Source organism: Odontesthes bonariensis, chromosome 22, assembly GCF_027942865.1.
Source record: "Odontesthes bonariensis isolate fOdoBon6 chromosome 22, fOdoBon6.hap1, whole genome shotgun sequence".
Classification (NCBI taxonomy): Eukaryota; Metazoa; Chordata; class Actinopteri; order Atheriniformes; family Atherinopsidae; genus Odontesthes; species Odontesthes bonariensis.
In genome coordinates, this window is record NC_134527.1 from 5,979,052 (window position 1) to 6,005,569 (window position 26,518).

Sequence of the window (26,518 nt, forward strand, 5' to 3'; positions counted from 1 at the left end):
GCCTCGAGTTGCATAATATCCTAGACCCAACCTGCACGATTTGGTTGAAAGAAAAGAGAGAAAGGGCTCATAGGTTTGGAGCTTTTATGACCTCCAGTAAAAATTTAGTCAAAGGTCAGAGGCCAAGATATGAAAAGGCTGTTAGAAAGGACCATTATCCAGAAAAATGCACAGAACAGGTTGTGAGAGAACTGATCTACAGGAGCTCAGAAGCCCGAATGCAATGATTCTCTGAAGGCAGATCCTTCTGTTACAAACACTAAGGCTGCGGCTACACGAAAACGTTTTTCACTGTAAACGATACTTTTTCTTATCGTTTCGCTGTCGCGGCCACACGGAGCCGGCGTTCCCACTACCCCAAAACGATAGTTTTTGAGAACGGGTTCCAGAGTGGGAAAGTTTGAAAACGGCCTCGTTTCGTTTCCATTGTTACAGCTAAAACGTTTTTGCGTCAGTCACACGTTGACGCTGTGAGCCAATTTTAACACTTCTCTATTGTCTCACAGCGTGGCGTGACACAGTGGCGTGTGTACTGCATCGTTTCATCGTTTTCATCCGTTTTCGTCTGGACCTGAGTCTTTACAGCAGCGCGTTTCCGTGTGGTCGCAAGAATTTTCGTACCCGTTTTAAAAAAAAACCTCGTTTCGTTTTCGTGTAGCCGTAGCCTAAAGCGGTGGACAGATCTCTGCTGAGCACTGTGTCATTCTCATGGCGTCATGTACAATTAACACCGAGCTGTCAGTAAGAGGCTTCTCTGGGGGAACATTCAGCTGTGGCCTTTTCCAACAGAGAAAATTTCACCCAGTCACCAGAGTAAAGGCTTGTGTATACTTCGCAGCAGTGTGTCGCAGTGAGCTTGTCGCAGACACGACGCAGTTATTTTTGATTTATGCCTTGAAGCGCTGTCTGCGCTATGTTAATCCCACGCCACAACGCAAGAGGGACAATCACGAACAAGCTAGGATTGTGGGTGTTACGGTTACGGAGGTCATTCAACAACAATGGCGACTGGACGAATGCGCACTTTGATTGAGATGCAGCTGATCGATCTAGAAATAGAAGAAATATTGCTACTACTGGAGCTGGCAGAGAGGCGAAAGAATCGTCACGGTTAGCACGGTTAGCGTCAGCCGGTTAGCAAACCGGAAATACGCATAGTGTAGAGCGGATGTAGAGTTGACCAATCAGAGGCCTCCTTTCTCTCCTCCCTGCGGCGATGTCTGCGGCACTGTCTGCGGTGAGTTACAATTTTGAGGAGGTGCACCAGAGTGTCTGCGTAGTGTCTGCGTAGAGTCTGCGTAGAGTCTGCGTTAACTGCGACACACACGCAGACGACCTGGTTTCCGAGTATAAATCAGGCTTAAAGGCTGAGTTATACCTCTTTTAACTGCCCTTGCGCTTGCGTTAATGGCTCGAGACGTGTATGCTTCATTTTGCTTTGTCGGCGGTTGCGTGTGCTGCGTGGCGATTCACCGCCAGGACAGTAGGTGGAGCAGTGGGTTTTTTCAATGACAAGCCTACTACGATGAAAGGAAATTCAACGCCATGACCTCTTCAGCAAGTCTCTCTTCGAGTGGGTTCATGCTTCTTCTTCTTCTTCTTCACTTTCTACCTTGGCGTTTGAAAACAGCGGTCTTTTATTAGGGGATGAAACCGGAAGATGAACACGCCGCCGGATGTGATGTAGATAGTGGCTTGCGCTCGCGTCTTGCGTGAAGTTTAGAAAATTCAGGTGACACACGCAACCTGAAACATCGCGCGTGCCTACTTAAGTGTTTACCAAACTCTACTGCTGAGGCAAATGGACGACGTTGACATAGGTATGATGCTAGTGTTGCGGTACATGAGAAGTTCGCCCAACATTGGAAAGGATTTTAAGGCAGAGGAGGAGGAAAAGGGCCATTATTGCATCCTGTGCACACGCTGCAATTATTGCCTCCTCAGCTGTTCAGAGGAGTGTCTGGGTGCGAGACCGATCCCAGGACTGGTGGGGGAATGTTGTGGCGGGCTTTGATGAAGAGCAGTGGGTCAGCAATTTTAGAATGAGCCAACAAACTTTTGATATGCTGTGCGAGAGTTTGTCCCCATTCTTCTCCTACCTAGACACCACATTTTGTCGGGCGATTCCCCTGAAAATGCGTATTTAATGACGTGTGGAACGCAATGTGTAAGAACATCCGATCTGCCTGTTTACACGGCGGTCGCATTGTCACATATCCGATTCGTATCTGATAAATTTCCACATATGAAGGAGGCCTGTATCCGATCTAAAAATATCCGAATGCATGCGTCCTTGTCCTATTTACATGGTCAAAAAACATATCCGATCTGTGTCACATGAGAGCAAAAAAATCGGAATTGGGTAACATTTAACTGATAGTGTGAATGTAGCCAAAGACTCAAACTTACTCCCAGGGTCAATTTAGAATCACCAAATAACCTAAAATGCATGTTTTTGTTAGGTGGGAGGAAGCTGGAGTACCTGGAGATAACTCACACATACACAGGGAGAACATGCTAACTCCACACAGAAAGGCCCCAGCAGGGATTTGAACCAGGAACCGAGGCGACTGTGCTAACCACCACACTGCAGCTCCAATAAGTTGCCACTGCTTTTACATCTTTTTTATTTAATTGCATCCTGAAGACATTGCAGTCGCTTAAAAGCCCTCTAAGAAACCAAATGTGGTTTCCTTCACTTCAATACCTGCTGAAATTCTGACACTGAACCAACTTGTCTAGGTTTAGGCGACAATATGTAATTCCTCGTTTAGTGGAACATAGTCTTTAAAAACCTTGGAAATTCCTATGATATTAGGTGTGTGTGGCACTGGGCTACTAGAGTTTCTATGGTGTCTGCAGCTTTAAAACGGCAATGTTTTCCCCTGGTAACTGAACTTTGAAAATTAATGGGGTATTTTCTTTGTTTTAAAGTGGAGTTGTCTGAAGTACTTACTATATTTTCCGGACTATAAATCGCACCAGTCAAAAAATGCGTCATGAAGAGGGAAAAAAAATATTTATAGTCACATTTATTTAGAAATTTATTTCACAAAATCCAAGACCAAGAACAGACCTCGTCCATGTTGATAATATGCTCCGGTGACACGTTGTGTTAGGTTACCTGCTTTTCAATTAACTCACGGAAACTGTCGACCTTGGCTTGGAAGTCTGCTGGCAGTTTCTGACACACCATTGTCCGTGTTCTGATAGAGAAGCGGTTGCGTTGCATTAAGTGGTAACACCAAGAAGTCTCGCCTCCAAAGTCATTTATATTCGTCTCCTTGGCAACTAACAGGGCGTGGAGACATAACTGCACCGTTGAAAAGCCTCTCCCGGCAGTATATTGTTCAGGCACCCACCTGTGGACTCGTTCCTCCAGCTCCGGCCATCTTGCTTTCAGCCCTCGATTAGCTTTCTTTGTTAGCATAGTTGTCATGAGCTTAATGTCATCGCGCGGCTGTAGATAGCAATTTTTATGAAATTTTTTACGTCAGTACGGAAGCCGAGAACGGCCGTGTAATATTTTTTTTATGCACCGTTATCTCGTGATAACGACTTATTATCTCGCGATAACAGAGCATAAAATAAATAAAAATCCACGGCCGTTGTTATGCCGGAAAGTGCATGCCCTGATGGTCCCCTGCTTTAAAGAGAGAATAGAATGATATAACTACATTATCATTTGTTTACCTGATTGAATTCACAGAAGCGAATTTCAATAAGTTCAAAATTGTCTTTAAAATTAAATTAATCAAATTTCATAGTTTTAGGTTCATTTTAAGATTATTTCATCTGGGCTATACTGCGTAAAGATTGATATTCATAGAAAATGTCTCCAACCGTCTTACGGGCTTACTATAAAAGTGTTAGTCACGGCCCTTACTTTGGAATATTTGTACAATAATATAATAATAGGTGAAAGAGATGCTATAAAATCTGCAATTGTCGGATTATCATAAGTGTACATGTATTATTAATCCACATGAAAAAATGAGAAAAAAAGATGAACGAATGAAACACCATTGTCAGCTCAATATTATCACTGTAACTTTATTGGATAAATGTAATAATCCACACCTGAAATGCTCCTGCGAATGAAGATGCATTTCTCGGCATAACCGTTCTCGGCTTTCGTAAGTCAGTATGAATTTTACATTTAAAAACATGTTAAATTATATATATTTTTATATAAATCCCATCGGACTATGAGTAACAGGACCAGCCAAACTATGAAAAAAAGTGCAATTTATACTCCGGAAAATACAGCATTGCATGAACAATTCACCCATGGAGGTCATTTTGATAGTCTCTGTAGTGAAAATAGTGGTGAAAATAGTTCTCATTCAAACTGCTAGAGCTCCTCTGTTAGGACTTCTTTCTTATTTTCCAAAATGAGAGAGTTCTGACAACACTGACACATTCATTTAGGTACTTTACTTTTAGGTAGGTTTTTAATAACTAGCTAATCATTTGTTCCCTAAAAAACAACAACTGTCTTGTTATATAACATCACTGATTTGACTATGTTCTCTTAAAATATTCTATAAATCTCAATATTATTGTTATTTTTCATCCTAAACTACAGTAAAATAATGTTTTACTCTACATACACTTTGAAACGTAGCTTGGTGCTGCGAGCTAATTCCTCCATCCACTGAAATTAGACCAATTAATAACCTTTGAGGAATTTCAGGGCATTAAAAAGAGTGTGTTAAGGAGGCATGTAGGTGTTTTACTTGACGGACCATTGTGTTTTAATTCATGTTTTGATCGTGGATTTTTCTGAATTGTGTTGCATATGTTGCTTATCTGGTTTTATGTAATGCAATATCTCGTAAGGTTGATATCTTGGCCATGTCTGCCCTGTCAAAGATATATCTCAAGATATATCTCAAGGGTTTTTTGATCAAAAGTGTGCTTTCAGATGACATATGACTCAAACTGTGTGCCTTCTCAGAGGTGTGTGACTGAACTGTACTCACACCTCCCTCCTCCTCCTCCTGCTGATCTAAAAACATGGGCGAGGAAGATTTGGATGGGGACTTGCTGTGCACTACAGCTCCAAATCACAGCCACTCTCCAGAGACATCTACCCCAAATTTACCATTTCTATTGGAAATCTCTTTTGACTTTATCATTTAAAGTCCCTTTAAAATATATATGTTATGCCGTGGCGACATATAAACTAAACCGAATAGATTAGAAACGCTTAGCAGAGAAGGATTTTACACTGGGAAAAATGCCCCTCCAAAAATAAGTTAAAAAAAACAAAAAATACGAGACGTTTTTGCTTGAAATAAGCAAAAAAATCTTCCAATGGAACTAGTGAAAATCGGCTTGTCAAGATTTCTTGAAATAAAATGTGATATTTAGGACTTTTGAGATAAAAGTAATCTTGAAATTAGCTTAAAAACCTCTTCAAATATATAAAAAAAGCTTGTTTCATATGAAATGTGACTCAAAACAATTTGTTTTCAAGACTTTTTCACTTAACAAGATATTCAATATGTATTGTAATAAAGCAAGTCCCTATATCTGTCTGAAATAGTACTTGTTAGGCAGTGTCTTATATCAAGTGTAATGAGATATTTTGACGAGAAATGAGACAAATATACTTGGTAAGACTTTGAATTTTTCCAGTGTAAGATATTGAATAAAACCAAAGTAAGAGAAAGTGTGGGAAAGCACTCTGTGATGCAGCAGGCTCCAACAGGTCTGCAATGGTTAGTGCGCAGTCTATAAGCCAAAATCAGAAGCATATTGGATATCAAATTCTCTCACAGTTGATGTAACAACTTGACGCATCAATATAATGTTTTCTTGGCCTGCACAGCTTGGCTCTGATACTGCAGCGATCGTCTATAAGTAGATGGTTCTGTAAATCTGTGCTAAATATGTCTCTGCTGTATGTGCGAGGGAAAGCGTGCAAGAGGAGGACTGGGAGAGCAGTCACGTGCTGCTGAGATGAGTAGGAGGAAGAGCGCGTCTGTCAGCTCTGACACAGCACTCTTCCTCAGTGAGAGAGGGTGAATACGATAACATTACGAGCCACTGTAACCCTGCATTAGAGAGCTCTGTTTTAGAGAGCGCTTCGTGCTGCGGAGCCACGGTGACCCGACGTCTCAGAAAACATTCATTTGTGTGCGTATGTGTGCAGCGTACGTGAGTGTTTTGTTGTGTTTTATGAAGGGCTGCGGGCACTGCGTCACACACTGGAGCCAGACAAGTGCGTGACGCTCTGATGTAGTGATGCTTCCAAGGTCAGTGAGACGCTTGGTGTGTGTGTGTGTGTGTGTGTGTGTGTGTGTGTGTGTGTGTGTGTGCAACTCTCTGTTTTACCCTTCTATTGCCCTTTCTTCAAAGAGCCCTACGTAGATTGTGTCATTTTACTCTTGCATGTTTCCAGAAACTTCCAAAAGAAGAGCGACATGACTCAGTTCAACATTTTGTGAAGTGCACTGCTTTCCTTCCTTTGACCAGTAAAATGACTGCAATCATTTCTACGTCCTGAAACACAGCTACAAAAAGCATATTACTATACTACTAATTACTATATTACTACTAATATACCAATATACAACTAATATATTACTAGCTGGGCACAGACACAATATCTTGGGTTAAACGCTGTGTTTTAAGAACGGTTACTGTGAGCATTGGATTTGTTTACTTGCATTTTTGTGCAGCTAACCTGGTTCATCTTCAGATAAAGACTCAACCCACAACTACTGACAGATGTCCAGTTGGTCAGCACACAGAGTATTTGTGGCCATGTAACTGCGTAGATCCTGTTTCCCAAAGTTCCCTCCATCTTCTCTCTTCCTCTTCTCTCAAATGTGCTTGTGGTTAAGTTAAGGTGAGAAAATAAGACAATAATAACTGAAAAATCCCACTGCTAACGCACAAAGTGTGGCTGTCAAAGACATACAGTAAAGGTGCTACTGAAATAGCACAAAGTCATTAAAGGGGGAACATTTCTATTCATAATTGAATAAATCAGTGAAAACTGTCAACATCTTTTTTTTTCTTTTTATAGATAATATGTTTTATAAATCAGGCAAATTAATACATGTGGAAACTTCTGTGAAAACCTTGATTGATCTATGATTGAGAAAAAGGCAAGTTTGGTCTGATGCTTCTGAAATGGAGATTTAAAAAGCAACATTTTAGAAAACGTTACATAACTTAAATGGTATAACTTTACGAATAACTATCGAATAGATAACATAGGAATCACCTCCATTACACTTGAATGAATCGCTACATGAAACCTTATGTGCAAAAGAGGCATTATCCCTTTAAATATGTGTTGATTTGCATAAATGCCCCATTGAAGAAAATTTGGTAACAAACACCTAAATGTGTATTTTGGAGGTTTCCTCACAAGACGGCCATGGAAGCAAAGTCCCCTAAATAGGTGAGTTTTTCAGATCAGATCTTAAATGGTAACTGGTCTGCACTTTCAAAGCACCTTCTATCTTTTGCCATGTTCTACAAAGGACTTCAAGCAAGTCTTACTCCATATATGCAGCACATTTTCTCCATCACACACTCACACAATGAGCAAATACGCAGAGGAGTTCAGCATCTCAGCTGAGGACACTGACATGTGGAGCTGAAAATCGAACCTCTGACCTTCTGATCTGCGGACTGCTCCATCACCTGAGTCACATATCGCCATAAATAAGCAGAAATCCTTTTTGATTAAGTGCATAACAATAATAGTAGATGGCAATGCACACTTAATGCTGTAAAAACAATGAATCAACATAAAACTGCGAAACTGTTTTAGCTTCAGTGTTGTAGCCAGAGAGCTCCTGTAATAGTCGGATTGATCAGATTTGGGTGGAAATGTGGAGTATATTTGTTTGTTAGGTTTTTGTTTCAGTTGATTTGCTGACACATACTACGGTAAAATATTTTAGTCTCATACAAACCTCTACATAAATGAATGAATGAATGAATGAATGAATGAATGAATGAAAACAGGCTTGAAGAGCAAATACATGCAAAACATAACGGTATCTGCTACAGCTGTGAAATGTTTACTTCTTTTAAGGACAGTCTGAGCAGCAGAGGAACCTAAAAATAGATGTATTGCTGCTCAGGTTTAATGAGGTCCTCATCATTCAGCCTTACTTTCCCTCTGCTGCTCCCTGCAATTGATGCTCACATTCAGGCATGAAAAGGGGAGGGTGAAACTCAGCGTACTGCCCATCCCCCCCTCTCTTTTCCCCGTCTGCTCCATCCACTGCTGCAGAGAGAGCCCCCCCACCCCCACCCCCACACACACTGTCATTGCTTTACTGCCCCCACTACCTCCACCAATCCCATCCCAGCTTCCCCTCAGCCACACAGAGTGCAGGTGTTGCCTCCTCCATCCCTGCTGTTACCTTTAGGGAGCAGGGCAGTGTTTACACTGTTCTGGAAAAGATGATTCACTCGGCACTGAGGGCCTGTATACGGGCCTGCCCTCAGTTTTTACAAACTGGGTTATGTAAGTGCCGGTTACAATGCCTAAATAATTAAAGACCACAGACCATGTGAGGATAATTGGCATGTGAAGCTGCATTGTGTAACGTGGGTGCTCAGATGGCAGAGCTTTTATCAAAACGGTGCCTTGTGGCCTAAAATCACTGTGCAAATAAATGAATATGATGATGCAAAGCATATCAAATCCAGGAATTGGCAGCTTGCAAATCATGACTTGCACCTCAACTGAATTCAAAGACATTTCCTCATCACTTATTCACCAATAAACTCCATACCAGGGCCGCTGTAATACAATATTATAGCAATAATGTTATTAAATTATTAGACTTGTGCACTATTAAGACATTTAGTGTAATATATTTTTAATTACTAAAGGTTTTTTTTTTTTTCTAAATTCTGAATATTGCAGCAAATAAGCAGATCATTATTATACTACTACTCTCATAAAGTTAAATGACATATCTTTTGGACACATCCCCCAGCAGTCATAACAATATTTTAAGCGTTTAAACTACACATATATGCATCAAAATGAATTTGGGAGCTAAACCTTTCCTCTATGAGGGGAGATCTGGCTCCCAGCCTTCATTTCACTGTAAATAGCAGAATAAATAAGGCTGCATGTTGGGTTGGGATGGGGTGTGGGCCAAAATCTTGCATCAGGGCCTGCATGCCAAATAAACTACGCTACCGAGCTGGTTCATTTTCAGAAATGTCGGTAATCAGCAGTCTGAGATCAGATCAGTCCACTACAGAGCGAGTGTGTGGACTCGGGTGGGCAGAGAGCACGTGAAGCAAATCCTGCACCACGAGCAGAGCAGAAGAAATGACGGCGGCACCTGGCTGCAGATCATATGATCTCTGTGGTTCTGATGCAGGCCTGTTTGGCATTATAACCACCAACACTTGCACCTATTGACCCTGCGGAGAATCAAGGTGCGCCTCCTTCTTTGGGCCTGAGTCAGCAGCGCGCGCGCACACACACACACACACACACATCTGCTGTTGGAGCAGCAAATGAACGCGTCTAAATGAGAAATCCGTCGCGTAAACAGTGTCCCTGCGGTGCGGCACGAGCACCGGCTGGGTTTGAGGTTTTGGACTCGGTGCCGCTTCGCCATCACAGGCCACGAAGAGGGTGAAAGGGCGATGGCCACCTTTCGCTGATGAAAGGTGGCTCAGAAGCGGAACATGCGGAATTTCTCGCCCAACTTTATCGACTGGGCGATGCGCCATTGAGGTTAAACAAAGCAAAGCGCAGTCGGTGTCAGAGAAAGGGGGTGTTTTTACGCAACCGATTTCTGCTCAGTCAGAGTGGTGAGGCCACTGGAATCAGGGAACCCCGCACATCATCCGTTAACCTCCATTCATTGATCAGTTTCACATTAAATTTGACGACATGTTCATGAAGCAGCGGAGATTATTCCTGAAATAAAGGCTGACTGAGGCTATAAGGGCGTTTTATGTTTGCCTGCAGGCTTTCCTCGCCCTGATTGAGAAGGATGTTCGAATGTTCTACAACAGGGCTAATCGTCGCATGTCAAAAACCAGATTCAGGTCCCAGTCGCTTGAAATACAATTTGCGCATCCTCACCGCAGGCTCCCAGTGATCCCACCCAGTCTCTGCAGGACATACACCTCTGTGCTTTACAATGGTGTACAATGGAGCACTAACAGCACCGCCTTCACCGTCATCATCACCATCACTCAGATGCACTAGCAACCACCCGCATCCTGCAAAAAAATGGAAGGCACACGCTGCGCCTCTGACAGGACGCAGAGCGCAGCGGCGCGTCTCATCGTCTGAGCGAAAAAGAATAAAGAAAAACTCTTACTTTCGCCGACCACCGCCTTTAATCCGATAGGTGCCATGGTGCTGCTAAGTGTTGGACCGAATGATCACTCTCTGCCTCCTCCCTGCTCTCTGTTCCTCTCTCACCGCAGCGGAGGAGCCTCCAGTTGGAAACGTCACTGCGTATCCTTCCGCATCTTCCCCGCTGTTCGTGTTGGACGTTTGCTTACGGCTGCTGCGTCTCATCAGCTCAGATGAAAACCAATGGTTGTGTCTCTAATCAAGAAACCCAACCTATTATTGAGATAAAACGTTTTATTGCGAGCAGGTAAACACGTGAATCTGGTGTGTGACCCACTGCCTTTGAAGAAAGGACACTTAACCTTTTTCATATGCAATATTTAGCTATGATGCAGATTTTAAAGGCACAGGGCTGCAGGCATGGATTCTTAATCTTATTTAACAGTTTTGAAAAAGAAAACTACTTCAGTCCGTGATCACTTTGGCTCTACTTTGCAGCAAATTTTGGGCAAATCATCACAATTATGGAGCTCAGTCAGTTTCCCATTAATGCTTGGTTATGTTATGCATTCTTCATGACAGTGAATGTGAAAGTTATTATATTCAAAACCTTCAGGAGCAGCTGTTGTTACAGAGGATATTAAATGAAAATATCAAAGTGTCTCTCCATTATTACAATAAAAGTATGAAAACACCCTTAAATTATTCATGTTTTGCTTCCAAGGAACCAGGTTTTCTTCTAATCTTTTCGTGGCCTTGAGCAATAGTTTTCACGGATGTACCTATTTTTAAGAGAAATTTGTCATTTTTTTCCTTTTTGTTGACCTATGGATCACTCGAGCATTGAATAATGGCACCTAACTCAAGGGATGAAGGAGTATTGTCTTGACACATAACAGAAAAAATTGCAAAGATTGTATCGATTACGTTGACTCTGTCATAAAAACACAGTTTGTTCCAATTTCTTTAGTTGCATCTAGTAAAATAGCAACTATAATACAGTTTAACTGACATAAAATATTATTAGTGCACCAACAAGTTGATTACCAAGGAGCTATTAGCTGAAAACTTGACATATCTCCGACACAGGAGCAGAGAGATGCATCTGGACCTTCAGCTGATCCATCTGCTGTTGGCCCAAGCCTCATCAGAAATGGGCTCCATGGAAGGGTGGCTGTCAAGAAGCTGTTCTTAAGGAAGGGAAACAGGGAGAAAAGGCTGAGCTGTGCCAAAGGACACAAGAAGTGGGCTGAAAATCAGTGGCAGCAGGTCTGATGGAGGGATGAATCCTCCCCAGAGCCCGGAGCTCAACATTACTGAAGCAGTGTGGGATCATGTTGGCAGAGAACGGAACAAAAGGCAGCCCACATCCAAAGAAGAGCTTTGGGATGTCCTTCAAGAAGCCTGCAGAACTATTCCTGAAGACTCCTTAAAGAAAGGACAGAAAGCTCGTCTGAGAGGCTTCAGGCTGTGTTGGAGAATAAAAATGCTCTTTCTAACTATTGACTTTCAAACTTGTTAGAATTGTATTTTTGCCTTTTATATTGCTTTTCCATTTATGTTTGCACATGTTTAAATAAATCGCTGCACCTCCTTCCCATTTTTCGCGCCCCTGGAACCCTGAATTCGATTAATCAGAATCAGAATCAGCTTTATTGGCCAGGTTTGACTGAACAAACAAGGAATTTGACTCCGGTGAAACTTCACTAGCAAAGTACAACACTCAACAATAACATAAAAGAATAAAAATTAGAAATACAGAACAGTAAGAATGGAATTGAGAATGGGTGGTAAATAGGGCTGTGTATGAGAATAATAAATACAGTATGTACATTTGCAATAAATAGACACTATGGGTGGGAATGCAATTGTCCAGAGGGGTGTGCGGCTGGGAGTGTCCGCCTTCTTGTTGTCCCTGTCAGTGTACCGTGGTCATGGACACCTCAACAGGTGCGAGCAAAATGCAATAATACAATTGATACAATTGAAGAGGGTGAGAATTGTGCAATAGTGCAATATTGCAATATCAGAGTAGGCAGGTTGGATTAGGTATAACCGTAGTGCAGGGGTGGAGCAGTGATTTTAAATGTGGGGGTGTTACAGGGGTGGCACATGAGCGCCACATCAAGCCCATAGACACGACGCTGAAGTTGGCATCCAATTCGCAAATTAAATGGATGGGCATAAAGGGCCATTTCACTGCATTTTTTTTGCATTTTGATGGCCCTAAACTAGGTCCTGTATGGAAACTATAATAGTTATACTGCTCAAATCTGGATGGAATTATTCTAAAGAGGCTATCGATTCATTAAAACCTTGTTTGGGATTTGTGAAACCTTTTTCTGATTTGTGAAAATGCAGAACAGGGCCATTTTACTGCATTTTTTTTGCATTTTGATCACCCTAAACCAGATCCTGTATGGAAACTACAATAGTTACACTGCTCAAATCTGGATGGAATTATTCTAAAGAGGGTACAGACTCTTTAAAACACATTTTATGATTTGTTAAAACTGTATTTGGTCATTGAAAATTCAAAAAGGTGAAATCATCTTGCTGTAAAATCCCCCACGGGTGCGACGCCCATGCCGTAGTGCAAGGCAGTTCAGTGCAATCAGACATAGAAAATGGATGGATGCATTATAGACTTTGGAGGCTAACTGACCGTTTTCACATCTTAGTGATCAGGCTGCTTTGGTGACTGATAGTGGTTAATATGACATGGTTGGGAAATTGACTGCAGTCTTCCAGGCCTCCATTCAGTGTCAGACTTTGGTTCAGGAACAAATTCTCCACAAGGCGGCAGCATAGATCCACCTTTAAGAAAAACTCCAGGTAGACCCAGAGTAAACCTTTTTTCCCTCTCTGGGATAAACTTCTCTAAAGTATGTGGCTGGCTTCATCACAATGGGGGGAAAAACTAATAAAAAAGAGACCATTTCTACACCGTGTCTTGCTTTTTCTTGCTGGTTGAACACCAAACAAAGTCAGACTGTGACAGTAAAGGCGCTCACACGGCACACGCACGCAGTGAACGCGCATGTTTCCAGGCTCCTGGTTCTGGCCACACCCGCGCAGGGCCGACAGAACACGTTGGACCAGTGATGACTCCCAGAGGGTGTGTCCAGCCGCTGTGAAAGAGAGCTGTGTTCACCTCCTCCTCTCCGGCTGGGAGTTGCCACCAGCCTGTCGTCAGTCCTCCTCCTCCTCCTCAGGGTTTTTCTTTCTTTCTTTTTTTTATTTTCTTGGAGAAAGCGGGAGGGAAAGACACGCAGCAGGGTTAGAGCCGAGCGCCTCCCGGGAGGACAGACAGAAAGGATTCCACGCGGGGTTTGCCCGGAGACTCCTGGAAATAACACTGACACCGTTTTGTTTTTTGTTTTTTTTCTTTTACTGAGAGCACAGCTGGGATATCCCCAGGATCTCTGAGGCTGTCCTGTAACCATGGGGGACGTGGTTTCCTCTCATCTGGATGAGAACAGGCGGGGGATGATCACAGGTAAGGAAGGGATGCCGCAAGGTGGGAGGGTTGAACTCTTCCAAACAAGTTGGTAACAACTTAATAAATGTTCTATATCCTCCATTATTACTGAATGCACTACCCTGTTTCTGCATTTTAGTCATTTTTCAATCCTGTTCCAACGTCCAAACTGCAAAAAGACAAAGCAAGAAACATTCCCCTGCAGTATATCAGGGCTGCTGTGCTCCCTGCTCTGCTGCGGGCCTATTTCTCAGAGATAATAAGCATGTTTCCCAAAGGGGAGCATGTTTGTATAAGTTCTGGAGTGCCTGCTATTTAAGTCTCAGACTGCTCCTGCAGGTCTGTGCAGTTTTTCCAACATATCCTGGGAGCAGGAGGCTGGAAACTCCTCCATGACTCCGGCAGGTGACTCCTGACAGTGGCAGAAACAGTTTGGATGATGCATGTTTTTCGTCCTGCGTGAAGAATTTTTCTACACTTGCACTACAGTGTCCTGCAGGGCTGTAGCCTGTTTGTGTGCCAGCGCTGGCAGCTCTGCATGTAAGTGGAAACCAAAGATTATGTTCTTGCGGTCCAGACACTCATTTTGTTTGCTGTTGTTGCTTCCTGAAAACCAGAGAGAAAAATACTCTCAGATTAAGGATGAAGCTCCCTGTCAGAGGCTGCTTCTCATAGCGTTGGATTTTCTGGAAAATTAAAGAAAGAAATCAATATATGTCAATATCTTTTGAATTCTAAGGGTCTGTGGTGTCTTCTCAGAATCCAAAAACCAAACTTTAAAGTTGTTGAGCTGAATTTTCTGTCTTAGAATGAAGATAATCTCCACTTCCTAACTTTTAGGAACCTTCAGACACATCTTATGAGCTTCCCGCTTGAGTGATGTTGACTCGGGTATCATCATGTGATGTCACGTGAGGGTTTTAGCCATTCTGCCACTCTGCAAAGTTGATATTATTGTGGTAGAAGGCAGTGGTGGAAACAAAAATATGATCTCCAGCTCTTTTTGTTTGTTTTTGTTCAGTTTCAGAGTCGAAATAAAAGGCCCTCGAGGAGATCTGAAGACTGAGAATAACTTCTACCTAAGTCTGATCTTAAAGAACTCTTTAGGACTTAAAGTTGCACATTAGAAAAAAGGCAGTGAACGGAAACAATAGGGGGTCAAGGTTTGGGAGCTCGCTAAAAAAAGGAAAAGCAGCCCTGTTTGAGGGAAGATTTTGCCGGCTCCTGTTGTGGGGGTGAACTGTTCTTCTGTACAATGAAGCCCGCATAGATGTGAGCTTCATGAAGCGGTTATCAGCCCTGCTTCCCCACCACAAGATTCAGCTGCAAACAAAGCTGTTGGATTTTGGAAAGGCGTCCTGTGGAACGGACGGAGCTGAAAAACAAGCTGAGTTTTGTTTGGAAAGAAAAGGTGCAGAATGTCATGAGAAGAACGGCCGTTAAAGCACAGGGGTGGGGATGACCAGGCACCTCGCAGTTTGAAAGGGTTGTGATACGATTATAAAATGAGAATCAATACAGGGTTTTTTATTTTCACCTACAAGGTACTTTCACAGCCAAGTAGGAGACAAACAAATAGGAGACACATTGCCAGTGATCTGGAAGGCTGTATTAGACCAGCCAGCATGTCCATGTGGGACCCATAAATGGGACCCAATTTTTAAATGCAAAGTCCAACTAGGCTTTAGTTGGACTTTGCATTTGAAACCTATATGGGCAAACACAGGTGAGGCCACCGTGGAAACTGCTGACAAACCCACATGGGAACCTTATCTGCAGCCCAAATTTAAACTTTATGGGCCCCACATGGACATGCTGGCTGGGAGTGAACATATTTCTTGGCACTGAAACACAACCAACAGAAAATAAAAACATATTCTGAGTCATTAACAGAGTAACGAGCAGAATTTTAACCAACATCCACACATTATCTGGGTGCAAAGAGCACTACAATCACTCATTCCATACTCTTATCTGAAGCATATGACTCTGTCTGCCGATCATTTGTAATGCAGTGTGCTGTTGTGGTGGCAACGTAGCATGCATCACAAGTTAGAGGCATCCTACTTCCTTTTTTATAAAATTATTCCATGACTTTGGCCCCAAAGTGTGCAACACAGGGCAAAAGATTTGTGTTTCGCTTCACTCCTTCCAGGTTAACGCCTGTTCAATGGCCCCATGATTGGCAGCTTGTTTTTCATCTTTTCTATCTAAACGTGATATTTTTTCTCATGCTGAAATGGAACCTTTTGCAGGAAAGATGAACGAAACACACCCAAACAAGAACTGAAAGGAAGTGTTACCAGGTCCGAACCAAATGCAGGGTGCCTAAAGTATTGACTTTAATCTGCTCCAATGCCTTTTGGGAAGTCAGGTCATGTTTTACTCGCTTAGCAATAGTTGTTTTTCTGGTAGAATACCTGTAACAGTTCAGTTCTAGTTCCGGAGGGAAAAATACACCTGAGGAGAGCAGTCAGAGGGAGAGGATTCAGAGTGAAGCTGGCGAGGTACAGCAGGTAGAAACATGTCACAGGGTTAACAGCAGAAACCGCTGTCTGCTTCTCACACACCCTCCCACAGTGTTGTCTCAACCAGTGACTCTCTGTAGCTCTCCTTTGTTTGCATGTGTGAACCAATAGGGAAACAAGCATCGTGTCCTAAAGTAGTCCTTTGAACCACAATGAGCATTAAAGGTATCACTGGTCCAGCTCTGCCTTAGAAGAGGGTGTTCCCCCTTTTGTGTTTGTGTCAGCGAGAGTAGTCGGTTTTTCTGTGTCCCAACGAGATGATTCCTCCACCCCCCCGGCCTAATCGCATTCTTATAAAATCACCTCCTCCCACATGAGTGTGCAACAAAACATACACTTCAATGGAAGTGATAAACTAAAATGTTAACTGCCATTTAAATCCAGTATGTTAGAGACTCCGGGGAATATACACCCACGTGCACACTGAGATGCTGCAGAAGGTGCGAGCCATTTGCTTCGTTTCTCAAAACCTAAGCAGACCATAGTGGATCCTCCTAAGTGAAACACATAAGACGGACCACCTGCTTCACAACAGACGGACCTCACAGTGAAGAAGTTGCTTCGCTCCAGGAAAAATCTCCACTTTGAAAGAATTCCTACCCTGCAGCTTTTTTTTTTCTTCAGCGCTTTTCTTCACACTCTTTCCTCGGTACTATAACTTCATACAATATTATAAACAAACTGTAAAACACAGAGAGCGTCCTCTTTTAATTGAAGTTTTACATATCAAAAAATAGCCTAAATCATCTGGTCTTTGCTAGGTTTGAAAACAGAAAACAGGTTTTGCAACCACAAAAGAAAAGAATCGAGGTGTTGCAGTGGTCCAGGCAAAGTCCAGACCTCAACCTGAGTGAAATGGTGTTTTCCACACCATTGTAAACAAATACCGACAAACTTTTAGCCATTTTTGTAAAGAAAGGAAGACAGAGCGGGCCAAAATTCCTCTACAAACAATCTGAGATACTGATAACGTCATACAGGGAACGGTTACTGTGATTTACTGCTACTAAAGGTGTTTGTTTCTGCAAACTGTAGAACCGTGGGATGTAACTCTGTCTGCCTCGTGTGTGTGTGTGAGACTTTAAACCTGTATTTCAGTATTTTTGTGCAATAATGTTCTCATAACCCCTGATCTACTTTGCTAATTGCTCGTCTGTGATCACATGAGAGTATGTCAGCTTGCAGAGGAGTCAGATTTAAAAAAAAATAACTCGCTCTTTGCTCTGGTATTTACATCCGTGTTTTAAGTATTGGCTAAAATTATGGTATTGATTATTTCAAACACATGGAATTAACCGTAAGACAAATGGCACGATTTAGTTAATAAGAGCGTTGTCGGATCAACCGTTTGAGGAGTTTGTGGGTCAGCGTAAGACATCCCGTCTCACTGATGGTGTCCGCAGCTCTTTTACAAGACAGGAAATGATAGAAGTAGAAGGCAAATGATAAGTTTGATGGAGGGATACACTGTATAACACAACTGGCTGGCTCACCTACAACATATATGTTAAAATGGAGAGCTATGTCTGCCATTAGCTGGCCTTTGTTTCAAAGTACCCACAAGTCTTTGCCCATTAAAGCCTCCCAGTCTGCTGACTTTGGCACAGCAGGACGACCGGTGGAAAGTACCACGTCTCTGCAATATTAACCAGCAGTTATCTGGTGGAAATTTACTCATGATGCCGAGGGTCCCTGTACAAAAAGCTAATTTCTTAATGGTTCTGATTCTGAAAGGAAGCCAGAAATCAGAAAAGAGACTCATATTCTGTCTCAGATAGATCTGTTCAGTGACTAAATCAATCAGAATGCCGATGGAGCACGTGTTTCCAAAAAGGAGAATTGGAATCAAAGAATAAACGCATTATATCCGAGACATTCGCAGCCAACTCGTGGATCTTTACAGTCTGCAGTGCTTGCTGTTGCTCATTTCTGCTGCCTCAGTCTCCAACCTGTCCTCCCATCCCGTCCCATCCTGTGACATGGTGTTTTTAATAAGTGTGTGTGTCCCGGTCCCTTTCTCCTCCACATTCTGTCCCCCGTCTATCCTGCCCTGTCAGCTCTTTCCTTCCTGCTCTCCCACTGCAGCCCGGCTCCCTCCTTCCTGCCCGGTTCCTTCCATAAACAGATCATAGTCAACACTGTCCGCTGCTGACCGAGCCAAACGCACTGATCGGCTCGAGGATCGACTTTTGTTTCCCGTCACCAGAATGTGGGAAAAGCTTGAGTCCCCTCCAGCAGGTTCTTGGAGAGTTTACAGGGATGCTGGGAATGCAGTGAAGAGAAACAATGACTCTGATTTACTGGAAGAATCTGTTTGTGTTTAGAAAAAGGGGATTGTAACCAACTGCACCCAATTATTTTCATTATTGAAGGATCATTTGAGAAGGACAAGTCTGAAAATAGTTAAGTATATGCTGGAGAATGGGAAATACATGTTTTTTTGGATGTTGGTTGGTGGAGACATACTAAGTTTTCAGCTTGTAGCTCTTGGGGGAATCACAGAACAGGGAACTAATTGCTTGTCTTTGTGACAGGTAGGGAGTAACAAAGTGCCTAAACATGGGATTTAATTGGTATTTAATTTAATTTAATTTAATTGGGATTTAATTTTAATTGGTTGTTAGCTGTTTGTCACCTGTAGACACAGAACTAGGTCATCCGTCGACCTTCTCTTTGCTTGAATGATTCACAGGTCAGCATAAAGTGGCTTAAAAAAACAAACAAAAGAAACCACATTCCTCTTAAAAAAAGGTCAGGTACAAGGACAAGTCTGAAAATGAGTGAAAAAGCAGCCAAAGCCAAAAAAAAAAAGCCAGAGGAAGGATTGCTCAAGACCATTTTGCAAGATTACAAGAAAGTCTTGCTGTTTGGAAACAAACTATAAGGAAATGAAGGCTGGATCAAGAATTCTGCCCAGTGCTGTAGCTATCACAACGTTATTAGAGTTCAGATGAATGACTTTACGGTCTTGGTTTGTCCATTCAGCATCCCTAAATTTCAAAATGACTAGAAATGTGTGTAAAAACTGTCAGTGTTGCCATTTTAACTAGAAAGGCATCAATCACTGGCTTGAGTATATCACCGTTTAGAAATAACAGATTCCTAGATAACAATAGAACATAGAGATTATCCAGAAGCCATGAACATGAACACTTCATTTAACCAAGCTGATGATCTGGAGCTGCCTCAAGGTTCAGCAATGTCATGCATCATCCAAAAAGGGAAGTTTTCTGACGGCCTGAATGACCAGCTTTTTCCAAACCAATACCAATAGTTTTTTTCCTTGAGTGATGACATAGATAGGCAAGATAAAAGAGTGGCTCAGGGGACATGAGATCGTAACCACACTGAAAATCTTTGAGATGTTTCGGAGAAAAGTTTACACACGTCTGACTCTCCCATCATCAGTACAAGATCTTGGCTGAAAAAAAAATATATATACAACTCGGGACCCAAAACGAATGCTCTGAAAGTGCTTGAACTCATCAAAATGAATGTGAATGATCAAAGCTAAAGACGGTCCAACAAAATATTGGAGTGTGTGACGTTTCTTTGGCCAGGCAGTGTACTTTCATATGGATTCTCACTGCAGTGCAGCTGTTAAGTTAACCAGAGTCGTGATGTAGAGAGCGATGTGTGCTGATAAGACACAAGAAATCATCTCTTTTTTCTCTCTATTTTAGATTTTAAATATTTTTAAGCTTTAAATTAGCATGGAAAAGAGACAACATGTCCCCACCACTCATCTGCATCCAGACATTTAAATAGCTGCACTGGTGAGCATTGAAAAACACGTCAGAAAGAACTTTAAGAAGACGTCTGTCTTGTTAGGAAATGTCTGATTCATTCACTCCTGACTTGTGTTGTTGGAATTGTCATCAACGTCTAATAATTTAATAATAAACCAAGTTTTATTGGTATTCATATGTATTTATTTACACAAATCTTTTAGTTTACAACAGATTTTTCTTTCTGTTACGTACATATGAAAAAGAAAACTCCAATGTTATCCATGAAACGTATAAACCGAACAATCAAAGAAATAACAGTTTGGCAAACACTCAGTCACTGGACTGTTTCTGACATTCTTCTAGATCACACTTGGACGGTTCTGATATAGCATAGATTGTTTATGTTCCACATTGGCAGGTTTAAGTATTTGCTTACAGGGCTCCATCTTTTTGAGAAAATGTCTATCTTGAGATCTTCTCCATCACGTAAAACCCTTTTCACTCTCTGCCAGGCCTGGAATTTCGTCATTTTAGGGGCAAGGCCACTTGGCCTTTTGAGTTGTCAATTTTTTAAGGGCACAAAGGCCAAAAGCCAGGGCACCAAGGCCATAAATTAAAACAATGATTTAACATATGATATGAAGTGACTACGATTGTATATGCATTTACAATACTTTTATATATACACTTATTAAGCATTCAATGGACCAAATTGCAATTAAACTTATGTGCATACAAAACTTATTCAAACATTTCATTACTCCTCAACCCTCGCATACTATTCAGGGTCACATTTTTTGTACATAAAAAAATAACTTTAAAACTGATTTATATTCATGTGAACCCTGAATCTACAAAAATGGAAATATTTAACAATTTTCTAATCGTGTTTTAGTGCAGATAATGCACAAAATTAAACACAAAACTATGTGCAGAGACTAATTATGGAATTATGGATACTGTGAAATGCTTAAACATCGTCCAAGCTCTCTGAACTGTCTTCGGATCCATCTAAATCAGTTCCATTTTTCCCTTTTCTCACAAAGTATGGCCAGCGTGTGCGCAAGCTGTCACCATGCCAGATTCAATATATTCAAAATATCATCCTCCTCCCCTCCTTTGGCAGGCATATCTTTTCTCTTCGCGGCCGGCTGTCCCAACCATCGCCACATTTTGTTAGTGTTTGCGTCTGTATTTGTACCAATAACACGCTGTCAAATAATGCTCCCCCTTCTCAATGCATTAATTTACAATGATGGAGCAGAGTCACCTAAATAAAGACAGAAGTGTCCCAAATACAAAAATCAAATGGTGAATGACACCCCATTTGTGCATAAGCTAACTGCTTGTTAATACGATAGGCCTAAGTGTTTTATTACTTTGCATGTCTTCCAAAAGAGAAAATAATCAGACGCAGGGTCGCAAAACATTATTGGCGTGAAAACGAAACTTAGAAAATCGGCTCGGCGCATGCACAAAGTGGTAATTCTCGACAAGTAGGAGAAATCGGCTGAACACCGGCGTCTATTGTATTTCCAAACCAGAGTGGCCCACTCCCCTAGTACGGCAGCCTCGGCGGTTTCTATGCGTTCCCATAGAAACTGCGCTCGCGCGTCCCGCGAAATAGATGGTAAAGTTCCTCATTTATCATCGGCCAAGCCGGCTAGTGAGTTTTTTTTAATACACGCCAAAAATAACTTTCACCCGCATTTGGCGGGTTGGCGGGTGTTAATTTAGAGCCCTGGATAAACGAGCAGCAAACGAACCTAGTCTGCACAGAGGTCTTTGACAGCTAACAACACAGCGCTAACTGCCTAGTTGTTAGCTAACTGCAACGTAACTTATCCAAGTAGTAACAAAAACACTTCAAAATATTATAATTATGTATTACCATACGAGCAAGAAATAGTAATGTTATCCATAAAATTACACTTAAAGCTGGACAAATGAAAAACTTAACGGCAAACAGGATCATCACAAAACCTTACCTCACCTCAGCCTTTTCTTGAGCGGAGAATCAGCTGGCTACGCACACGGACGCGTGAGGGGGTGGGCGGAGATAGACTGATGTCAACTGTCATCATAGACCGTCCGAGCGGTGTATTCCAGGCTCGAATTAAGCGCACCGCTGATTTTTTTTTTCTCCACCAGATGCTCATTGATCATTGAAGCCGTGTCAGAAAAGAGGCAGACATCTAAACCGCAAAACTTAGTCAGAGAGGGCATCAAGGCCACTGTGGCCTTATGGCAGATATAATTTTCAAGGGCACAAGGCCAAAGTGGGAGGGCACGAGGGCCATGGCCCTCGTGGCCCTCGTGAAATTCCTGCCTTGCTCTCTGCCACTGGGGTATTGTAGGAGGGAGCGGTTTTAAACACAAGACAGTTATCATCTTCTTAGCTATTAATAATAGGACATGTAATAGATACAGCTTCATTTTTTCCCATCTTCCCTTAGGGACTGCTCCTATGATATAAAATTGTGGGGTCAGAGGTAGATCAATGTTTAATATAGAGAATATTTCTTTCTGAATCCCTTCCCAATAGTTTTTCAACTTTGGGCAGTCCCAAAATATGTGTGTGTGGTCTTCTATCTGGTGACAATCCCTCCAGCACAAATTTGGAAGTTATGGAGGGGGTTCTAATATATCTCACTTTCAGCTTCCAATTGAATTCTTTCCACATTGGGCTATTAGTTATTTTGTGTCCCTCCTCACACACATCTTCCCAGCATGTATCTTCGATAATAACATTCATTTCTAACTCCCATTTCCCTTTTATACCAAGAGAGCTCCCCATCAACATGTAATTCGAAACCTAAACATTCTCCTTTTAAGTGTTTCACCAAATGTCTGGGAGTTTTTCTGCCTGGCAAAGACATAAGATGACCTTGTTAAAGCATTCCGCTGGGCCCAACAATCTCTCCTTCCGCTGTGTTTTAATGAAAGTGCTAAAGAAACATAATGCAGTTTGTGTTAATCGTGTAGTGGAGCAGGAGTTCCCTGATCCCGTGTGTGTCTGCGTGTCCTCTTGCAGCTCGGACCAGCGATGTGATGAAAGAGTTCAGTGACGTGTACGATCAGCAGTACGCCGTCGCTCTCTTCAACAGCGTCCGCTTTGAGATAGAAGGAGGAGGCGGCCCGCAGTCCCAGCTGCTCCACAGAAAGGCAAGTGATCAGTTGCAGTCGGAGCAGAAAGAGATCGATGCCCTTTGTCATTTTAGAAAGATAATGCCATGTATTTCATGCCAAACTATCCAAATGAGCTACGCCCCTTTATTCGGAAGTAAAACCTGTAAGGAATCCTTTTTCTTAGGAAAACTGTGTGCACATGACAACAACACACCTTTTACAGCTGACAGGATCACAGTTCTGCTGTTCGTCTATGCTTTCCTATCCAATTAAGTTTGACTAGGTCTCTAAACATATGGCTGCTCAGGTTTCTTGACCCCTTTTTGTGGCTGTATTACAGTATTGCCCAAGAGTCACCCCTCATTTTTTCATGTATTGACAGGAAAGCTGGAAACAGGTCAAACATCCCATTCCAAAGGTCTTCTTTAGGTGTTGGCTGCCTTTTGTTTCGTTCTTTCGAGATGTTGTCCCGCTCTAGGACTGCACAATATATAGAAAATGTGTTGTTATCGCAGGATCAACATGACATTTTGACTTCAAATAGGACAAACATAGGTGTATTAATGAGGGCTGCATTCCACTCCTGCTTTTGTGCACGTTCTAGCTAACTAACTAGCTCACACAGGTGTAGAAGGGGAGCAGGTCGTTTAGGCCATTGGCGTTTAGGCCGCAGTCGTTTAGGCCCCCCTGCAGTCGTTTAGGCCAGGCTACCTGAGCAGCTGAAATCTTACATTCGTTATTATTTGAAGTGGGCATTTTATTTTGAAGACGGTTTGTGCAGTTCCTCTTCCTTTCTTCACGTTCACCACTCGACATGTTTACACCGGTGCGGCAGTCACTGACGATGTAAGTTATGTTCATACTGATGTGAAATGAATGTGTACATGTTACTTACCTTTCTGATAGTGTTTTCTTGCTCCTGGTGTGTATTTGCACTCTTTAAAATGTCCGTTTCTGCTCGTTAGCATGATCGCGATTTAGCATTGTTAAGCTAACCGAATTTGTATTATACAGCATTATTGTCCAATGAATGTGGCAATGCGGATGATTATTTCCACAATTTTATGAATTTATAAATCATCATTTATTAAATAAAAAAAACGTTTCCACACTAAAGTTGGTTATTAGATAATTTACCATAGGCTACCCAGACAGACCAGTAGAGCTGACTTATATCTTATAATAACGAATGTACAGTAATAAAAATTTCAGCTGCTCAGGTAGCCTGGCCTAAACGACTGCAGGGGGGCCTAAACGACTGCGGCCTAAACGCCAATGGCCTAAACGACCTGTATCCGTGTAGAAGTAGCATGCAGCTCTCATTAATACACCTGAGATAAGCACCACTTATTGAAGTATTAGTTTATATATCAGCATTGCAATATTTAATATGGAAGCCTCTTTCCGCCAACTTAATAAAAATAAATTTAGCAATACTATCTCATAATTATGAGATACTAATTCATAATAATGAGATACGAAGTCGAAAGTATCTCATAATTTCGATTTAGTATCTCATAGTTTTGTAGTTTCTTCTTGTTTTGTCCTCCTCTTATTATCCAGTTTCCCGGACCTGAGCGAGCCTTCTGCTTTACCTCTCAGCGTTTTCTGTGCCCCTCGCATCTTTTTTTTGGTTAATGAATGCGCTGAAAGTTCCGTTTTTTTGTCTGCGTTTTCAATTACTGGAGGGAAAGTGGAGCACATTTCACACATGAGCAGAGATGCGGTTTCTGTTGTGGCAGTTCATCCGTTTTTTTCGGTTCATAATCAGCTCCTCGTCTGAACTGTCCAGCCTTTTTTTCTGATGACCCTCAGAAGGGGTTTGTAAAGCAGCTTGAAAGCAGTGAACTCTCAGGTGGGCGAATGTGTTACTTAACTTGAAATCAAAGTAAAATAAGAAAATGGACATTTTGCAGCAAGCAAACCAGTCTGTTTCAGACTCTTTTGTGTTCCACCTGCTGCCTCCGTCTCGCTCTTTTCTTCCATTCTGAGCAGGGATTATTTGATCTGAGACAGGAAATCTGGAAGCAAAGTGGGTGGTGTGCATCCTTGTGTAAACACTTTGGAGTAAAACACTCCTCCGCTGCATGTTTGGGATAAAACTCTCGTTAAGCTTTAAGAACCTCGCATCGGTTCTCACATTCAAAACGTCTGAATTGTGAAAGAAGTAAATCCCAGACGTCTCATTGACAGTGCTGGAATAAAAGAAAGTCTTAATGGATTACGGAGCCATTTTTAAGCGTGGATGTGATTTCTCAGGACCCTCTGGCAGGCCGCTCCATCTTCTCAGGGAGTCTGTTCCAGTACCTGGAGGAGAACCGGAAGTGGAGGAACCGCTTTGTGTCTGTGCCAAACAGCTACACCATCAGCCTCTATGAGAACAAAACGGTGAGTGAACGTCTGGCCGGACCAAACCGCTATTTATCATGATGATTTAAAGTTGGGGTAGGGGTTCTTTTTCTGGAGCATTTTTTTACATATTGCTTGAAATACTCTTCACACCCCCATTGCAACCAATTAATTAAAAGTTTTGACACAAAAATGAAAAGTTTTAGTGGCCTCTAGAACGTACAATCTAGGAAAAACACTATCCAATCATACTGAACGGACCGTTAACGATGATTGGATTCTGATGCCGTCTATCAAACTGCAATCTGCTCCTCCTTCCCCCTGTGCACGTACCCTTCTTCATGAACGAATTACGCATCCAGAAGCTTGGCAGGAAGCTAAACTACAGCCAGCTTGGCTAGCACCTAGCATTATTAAACGTATAGTTAGCATATACTAAATACTAAATACGGCAACGATCGATGCTTGCTGTCAGAACAGCGCTCGTGCACCGACGTCCTCGTGAACAAGCATTGCGCGTTCATGTACTCTAGAGGCGTGGCTTCGGGGGGAAAGTGAAGAAAAGGGTTGGGACTTTTGACCTGTGTATTTTCAAAATGCAGCTTCGCTGGACTTAAAATCCAGGATATCCTACCCTACCTTTAAGTATTTGTGCTAAAACTGCTCGCTCTGCCTCGTCTCTTCACAGGCACATGACCGGGGGCTGCACCCAAAGGTCACCATCGACTGTGCTGGGTACAAGGCTCTGACCTCCATGGAGGAGTACATGGAGCTGATGGACGGCAGCCTGCCAGGTTGGAAAATAACAGACAGATGCTCATCATTTCTTTGAATTGTGCAAACAGTTTGGATGCCGTGTGAGAGAGACACAAAAACAGTCAAATCCTTTAAACCCTAAATCTGATTGGGCAAAGAATGCAAAGTCAACGTTTCAAATCTTGAAACTGATTTTGAATTTGATGCAGGCAACGCGTTGGAACTGGGATGGAGG

General features: G+C 42.2%; 2 protein-coding genes across 3 annotated transcripts in view; one reads left to right on the plus strand and one right to left on the minus strand.

Moving 5' to 3' along the window:
- stxbp1a (syntaxin binding protein 1a) overlaps window positions 1–10,470 on the minus strand; it is a 38,010-nt gene extending 27,540 nt beyond the window's left edge. The window contains exon 1 of one of the 2 annotated variants that reach the window (XM_075456452.1): window positions 10,332–10,469. In XM_075456452.1, coding sequence (XP_075312567.1) covers window positions 10,332–10,368 — 37 coding nt within the window. In that variant the 5' untranslated portion in view covers window positions 10,369–10,469. Of the gene's footprint in view, window positions 1–10,331 lie in introns of both variants that reach the window. The other variant, XM_075456451.1, reaches the window with a different exon arrangement.
- Window positions 10,471–13,485: 3,015 nt separating this feature from the next.
- Window positions 13,486–26,518, plus strand: part of niban2a (niban apoptosis regulator 2a) — a 31,023-nt gene continuing 17,990 nt past the window's right edge. Inside the window, exons 1-4 of the mRNA XM_075455090.1 lie at window positions 13,486–13,808; window positions 23,084–23,214; window positions 25,438–25,566; window positions 26,216–26,321. Of these exons, the coding sequence (XP_075311205.1) occupies window positions 13,754–13,808; window positions 23,084–23,214; window positions 25,438–25,566; window positions 26,216–26,321 (421 nt within the window). The 5' untranslated portion in view covers window positions 13,486–13,753. The remainder of the gene's footprint in view (window positions 13,809–23,083; window positions 23,215–25,437; window positions 25,567–26,215; window positions 26,322–26,518) is intronic.